The sequence below is a fragment of the Melozone crissalis genome, unplaced genomic scaffold (genome assembly GCF_028551555.1).
Source record: "Melozone crissalis strain CALT ecotype California unplaced genomic scaffold, PUWL_Pcris_2 ptg000043l_1, whole genome shotgun sequence".
Taxonomy (NCBI): Eukaryota; Metazoa; Chordata; class Aves; order Passeriformes; family Passerellidae; genus Melozone; species Melozone crissalis.
The window spans coordinates 2,953,451-2,960,171 of NW_026535821.1; the positions used below are offsets into that span (position 1 = coordinate 2,953,451).

General features: G+C 60.4%; 1 protein-coding gene across 1 annotated transcript; it reads left to right on the top strand.

Moving 5' to 3' along the window:
• Positions 1-1,959: 1,959 nt before the first annotated feature.
• Positions 1,960-2,286, top strand: LOC128942805 (serine/threonine-protein kinase pim-1-like; the record flags this gene model as incomplete). The annotated part of the gene is made up of 1 exon (XM_054285459.1): positions 1,960-2,286. A coding segment is annotated over one exon (327 nt), but the record flags the coding sequence as incomplete, so codon positions are not given.
• Between the last annotated feature and the right edge of the window lie 4,435 nt (positions 2,287-6,721).

The following is a 6,721-nucleotide window of genomic DNA, read 5'->3' on the forward strand; positions in this document are numbered from 1 at the left end:
TTGGAGGTTTCCTTCCAAAATTTGCCTGAAACCAGCACAAACAGTCACAATGAAAACTTCACCAGTGGCACAACTCCCCAGGAAAAGAACGGACATGTAAAGTTCTCCTAACATTTGTCCTGCTTTGCTGCAAAAGTCCTGCTGCACACACTGTGCACTGTGGAAAGCTAAGAGAAGCTGCAGCTGGTGGCAAATCTTGTGACAGAGGCTCAACCTTGTTCTCCATGAGAGATTCTTGAGAAGAGCAGACAGCAGATGATTCCTGGAAAACTGAAACAGCTTTCCAGAAGGGAAATGAAAATGAAAGAAACAATCCAAGATGTTTTCCTCTATTTATTTCTATGCTCCTCTTTTCCATGTTGCACTGCTTCTCCATCCCATTCATTCCAAATGCACCTCAGCTCTAAAATCTGTGACTTGGCAAGTTTTAGACACTCTAAAATACGATGAGCTACACACAGTTTTCCTTTCCACACAGGAAAGCAACACTGGAGGTGTAAGTGCAGTGCTTGGGTCAGGTAGGAATCCTACCCCAAGGGAAGGTGGCCCGGCAGTGTCTGACTCTCAGCAAGGACAATGCACAGCAGCGAGGAAGGAGATCGCTGTGCCAGTGTGCAGGAGTCAGGGCTCCGCATCTGGGCTCAAGGCTGCAAAGTTCCCGTGTTTGGGCAGACGGAGGGGCTGTCCCCGGGGCGCGCGGGGCTCGAACGTGGGGCTCGTGGGGCGAGCGGGGAACGGACACGGGGACGAACGGCCCCGGTGCTTCAGTTGCAGCAGCGGCAGCGGCGGCAGCAGCAGCAGCGGCGGCAGCAGTAGCGGCAGCAGCAGCAAAACAGATAGTTTTGAATAGTCTTTCTCTCTCTCTCTCTTTCTCTTTCTCTCCCTTTCCCGCTGTCGGGCACCCTTCTCTCGGGGTCCCCTGCCCGGCGTCCCTCTCCTCTCCCCGCCTCCCTCTCCCCTGCCGGGCCGGGCCATGCCCCCGGCCCGCCCCCGGCCCCGGGCGGGGCTGCCCCGTGCCCGGCCCCGGCCGTCCCGCCGCGGTCTCGCCTCCGTCCGGCTCTGGCCGTACTGGCGGTGGCGCTGCTGGGCGGGCATCAGTGCCTGGGGCGGGGGCGTTATCGCCGCCCTTTGCCTCCGCCTGGCCCAAGCCCGGCCCCGGACCCGACGCAGGGTCCAGTCCCGAGCCCGGCCCCGGCCCCGGCCCCGGCCCCGGCCCCGGCCCCCGCTCCTCCCGCGGCCCGCGGAGGACACAGGCGGCGCGGCCGCTCCCGCCGCCTCCGCTGCGGCTTCCCCGGCCCGAGCTCCGCCGCTCGGCAGCGCGGCCGCCAGCCCAGAGCCTCCCGTGCCGCGTTCCGAAGATGGAACGCCTGGGCATGGCCGGCCCGGGGCGGGTGAGGGGCGCTCGGGGGCCGTTGCTGGCCCCGGGCCGAGCGCTGACAGCCGCGTCCCGCCCGCAGGGACGGCGCAGGAGGCCCTGCAGGAGCGGTACAGGCTGGGATCGCTGCTGGGGCGCGGCGGCTTCGGCAGAGTCTTCGCGGCCACGAGGCTCTCGGACGGCGCCCCGGTGAGCGGCGGGGCCGGCGGCGGGCTCAGGAGGAGGGGATGGAGGAGGAGGAGGGCGGAGGGCGGAGGATGGGGCTCGCAGTGCGGGCGGCGAGCTCACCCCGCTGCTGCCCTTGGCTTGCAGGTGGCCATCAAAAGGGTGCCACGGAACCGCGTCCGGCACTGGGGCGAGCTGGTGAGTGAGCGGGGCCAGCAGCCGGGGCTGCCGGCCGGGGATGAGCCGGCGCCCGGCACGGTGGGAGCCACCAGGACGCCCCCAGAGAGAGCGGGCGTGGGGCCAGCGCAGGGCGCAGAGCATCCCGGGCTGGCTGAGGGCTTCCCCAGGCCTGGCACTGCAACGGCCCCACTGACGGCATCGTGCTTCTCCCGCAGCCCGACGGCACCAGCGCACCCCTGGAGATCGTGCTGCTGGCCAGGGTGTCCACTGGCTTCCCCGGTGTGGTCCAGCTGCTGGAGTGGCTCGAGCTCCCCAGCTGCATCGTGATGGTGCTGGAGCGGCCAGAGCGGTGTCAGGACCTGCATCATTTCATTCGGGCACGGCGGTTCCTGCCTGAGGAGGAGGCACGGGAGCTGTTCCGCCAGGTGCTGGAGGCCGTGCGGCACTGCACCAGCTGCGGGGTCCTGCACCGCGACATCAAACCAGAGAACATCCTGGTTGACCTGGACACCGGGCAGGCCAAACTCATTGACTTTGGCTGTGGCACCTACCTGCAGGACACAGTCTACACTCACTTTGCAGGTGAGCCTGCAGAGGGCTGTGCTCCCGCTGCTGACATCTCATGGCCCAACATCTCCCAGCCCAAGCTGGCTGTGGCAGCGGGGATTCTCCCTTTTGCTGCCAGTCAGGGCACTGAATCTTCAGCTGGGTTGCTTTAGAGCAGGGCTGGGTGGGCAGCCATCTTCCAGCCCTGCTGGCAGCCTTTGCCAGCCACTCTACCCAGGACTAGGGCTGGGCTGGGGCAGCCAGCCCAACCAAAAGCCCCGTGGGTGGGGGTAGCAGAGAGGGAGGGCGGAACCTTTGCCCCAGCCACTTTGGTATGCAGATGACAGGAAGGGCTTGGGCTGCTTCACTCGCCCTGTTTCCCTTGGCTTCATAATATTTTTGGGGAAATGCAGGCAGGGAGGATAAGGGCATGTTTTTTCCCCAGCATGGAGTGGGTTTTTCCTTTGCATGTCATGGTCGGGCCTAGCCAGGGCTGCCCTCTTCCAGCACCAGAGGCTTCTTTTCCAACCCTAACTTTGTGCACAAGTCCCAGATGCTGGCGAGAGGGCAGTGGTCACGCCGTGTGCCCCTGATGCAGCCCCCACACACCCAGGGATGCTGGGGCCAGGCTCTGGGAGCAGCAGCATCCCCCTGATGAACTCCATCTGTATTCCATAGGAACACTGTCCTACAGCCCCCCGGAATGGAACGACTTTGGCTGGTACCATGGCGAGGCAGCAACAGTCTGGTCCCTGGGCATCCTGCTGCACCAGATGGTCTGCGGGGAGCACCCTTTCAGAAGGGGCCAGAACCTCAGCTGGGGCCAGCTCCCGCTGCCACAAAGGCTCTCTCAAGGTGGATACTCTTCTCTGGGCATGGGGGGAATCCCAGTGCTGGGAGCCAGCAGCCGGCTAGTGGGCATCCCGCTCTGGCAGCTGCTGAGGAGGTGGCACATGTCCTGCTCTCCTCCAAAACAGGGAATTGATGGGAAAGTTTAGGCCCAGCTCTGAGCACATCCAGCATGGCCTGGGCGTGGGAATAGTGGGGCAAAGCAGACAGGAGCCTTCTCTGGCTGACCGGCAGTTTCTGCTTTCTCTTCCCAGAGTGCAAAGACCTGATCAGGTGGTGTTTATCCGTGAACTCCTTGGACAGACCCGCACTGGAAGACCTGTTCTGTGATCCTTGGATGTGGGATATTCCTCTGCCATAGAAGAAGGGAGAGAGCCACAGGCACACTTTGATCCAGGGCCCTGGTAAGTTCCTGCTCCACATATGCCTTGGCAACGAGAAGCAAAGGAACCCAGAGCTTTTTGTGCTGCCTGTGTCACTGCACCGGGGTCATGGGATGGGAACACACAGCCCTTGTGCTGGGGCTGAGCTGCTCTGCCCAGCACTGGTGGCCACCATCCCAGCTGGTTTTGCTTGTCCTGGTTCCCTGACAGCTGGGGCCCTGGGCAGAGCCCTGAGAGGCTGGTCTGCCCCCAGGGAAGGAGAAGGAGCCCCTGGAGAAGCTGTACCGGGTGGGGATGCTGCTGCTGCTGCTGCTGCTGCTGCTGCTGCTGCTGCTGCTGCTGCTGCTGCTGCTGCTGGAGACAGCGAGGGTGACATCAAGGATGACAAGCTCTTCCTCAGCCTGGCCACTGGAGGCTGAAGGTGGTGCACTTTGATTCTGGCACCTTCTTCAAAGCCAAACTCCACAGGGAATTTGCAGATGAGTCCCACCTGGGAAATTCTGCCAGATCTGGGCATAACCCAGCGTGGCAGGGAACCAAAGACTCCCCCTTTGCTGGGGCAGATGCAAGTAATTCTTCAGTGGCTGCCCAGCTGCTTTTGGCAGGGTGAGGCATGGGCTGGGGTGGGTACGAAATGGGATTGGGCTCCTGGCCCTGCCAACAGCCCCCAGCACCCACCGTGCCCCGGGCTGGGGCTGGGGCTGGGGCTGGGGCAGCCAGCCCGACACAAACAAAGCCCCATGGTGGGAGCAGAGGTGGGACTCCAGAACCTGTGCACAGCTGCTTTGCTGTGCAGGCAAGGAAGGGCTTCGGCTGCTCCACTGCCCTTGTTTGCTTTGGGGTCACCGTGATTTTGGGGGGCAGTGCAGGGGGGAAGAGAGAAAGTGTGGGTTTCCCACAGCCATGGCTGGGTTTTTCCCTGGCATGCAGGGGTTGGGCCTTCCTCAAGACCCTGACAGAGATAAGACTTTTTACCAATTTTCTTGTTTTCCCATTTTGTCTCTAAACTCTTTTCAATAATGTGTTGTTTGTTATTCCAGAGGAAGCATTCCAGGTGGTCCAGTGTGGATGGGGAAGTGCTTGGGAGCAGCTGTGGTGTGGATGGGCCGTGCCCTTGGAGAAGGCTGAGGCTGTGGTTTGGGAGCAGCTTTTCTTCCAGCCATGGGTGGCGTGAGGTGGGTCCCTGTGTGCTTGGCAGGGTGGGATCAGAGCTTTTGGGAGCTGGCAGCGAGCACAGGAGCATCCTGCTCCAGGCAGCTGCTGAGGGCTGGATGTGCCGTGGCTGGCTGCAGGCGGGGCACATGTGCTGCCCTCCTGCTCTGTGCCTTTGGCAGCAGGGATGGGCAGCTCTGGGCGCAGCCAGCATGGCCTGGTCATCGCAGGCCTTGGCACAAGGGCACAGGAGCCCTCAGCTGACGGGCGGTTTCTGCTTTCTCTCCTTGCAGCCGGGCTCTGCGGGTGCTGAGGCTGCTCTGGGCTCTGCCAGGGCTCTGCTGGGCTCAGCCCTGGGCCCAGCTGGGCTGGCTCTGCCCTCACATTGCTCTGACAGCTCTGCATCAGACCAGCCCGCTGCGAGCACAGCGCCTGAGCTTTCTGCTTTGGCAGGTGAGTGAGACTCTGCTGCAGGCCCAGAGATTGCAGCTGGGGACACGCATCCAATTGGCAAGGACCCAAACTCTCCACAGTCCCAGCTGAACGCCTGGATCTGTACAGGGTGTTTTGTGTGTCCCATTCTTCCTTCTTGATTGGCTGGAATTGTGCAATTGCACTTTCTTCCTCCTCTAGAAGTGCCACGAGTGGGCCAAAGCTGGCGAGTGGGCCGTGTTCCTGAGGTACTGCAGTCTGGAGCTGATGGATGGAGAATTGCCCTTCTGCACTGCCAAACCAGAGCAAAAAGCTGTCAGTGGGACTTCGTGTCTCTAAGAAACTCCTGGCAGTTACAACAGGAATGTGCAGCTCATTTGCAGGGTGAGAAGGAAGGTGATCTTCTAAAGGATTTGGGGTTTGACAGAGTTTCCATTCCCAGTCCTGATTGGAGCTGGAAGGGCACAAAGCAATTTCCTCTTGCTTCAACCACAATTTCAAATACCAGTGTTGGGAACAAAGCCCAAAATCTTTTAAGAGGCTGCTGAGGTCAGTAAGATGGATCCATGCCATCAGCACATTTACAATGTAAAGAACTGAGTTCTCTTTTGAAAAAGATCATTTACCTCTTAATGCAAAGAATGTGTCTTTGCATTTATGTTTTGTTTTTTTCACTAACATTGTGTTATGTTTTTTCACTAACACTTGGATTTTATTCTTATCTTTTACAATTTACCTAGATTTTTCCTTTTTCCTTTTTTTCCTTCTAAATAGAAAACATGTCCTACAGAAGAAATGTCCTTTGCTCCTGGTTCCCGTGTGGAGCAGCTCCCTTCCTGCTGGCACAGCTGCTCAGGCAGAGCCCGGCAGCTCCTGGCCCTGCAGGGCTGAGGCTTTTCCCCATTGCTGGGCACAGACTGATGGAGCAGCACTGCTGAACACAGGCACACAGAGGGACCAGCAGCAGCTGCCTTTGGCCACCTGAGGCTCCAAGGCCCAAACTCTGATCAGCCAGGGCTGGAAGAGACTGGCAGGATCTGATCCCTGACTCTGGGCCAGGGCTGCACAAATGACCCCACGGCAGCAGCAGCAGCAGCAGCAGCAGCAGCAGCAGCAGCAGCAGCAGATGGAGCTGACTTTGAGCACAGCCCCTGCCCCTCTTCCCTCCCGTGTGCAGCGGTGTCACAGCAGCCTGAGGCACCTGGGAGCCCCCAGTGCCAGCAGGGACTGGAGATGGCAGCCCTGGGCTCCTGGAGGCTGTGCAAGGAACGGAGCTGGGCACTCCCTGTCCATGGGGAGCTTCCAGATGGAAAAGGCTGCTGTGCCCAGGCAGCTCCAAGGGCACAGAAAGGAGGCTCTGGAGCACTGGATCTGTGCCAGTGCCACAGTCCTGGGCAGCAGCCAGCGAGCCCTGGGGAAACAGAGGGCACAGCAAGAGGGACAGAACCAGGCAAGGGCAGAGACTGGAGAGAGCCAGGCCTGGGAGCAGGAGCAGCTGCTCCATTGCACTCTTGGAGAAAGCTCTTGGCTGGTTCAAAGCGCTGAAAGACGTGAAGGGCAGAGAGGAGGCCACAGCAAACAATGCTCCTGTTTGCACAGCCTCCCCTCTCCATGTCCCAGAAGGAATTGCATGGACTGT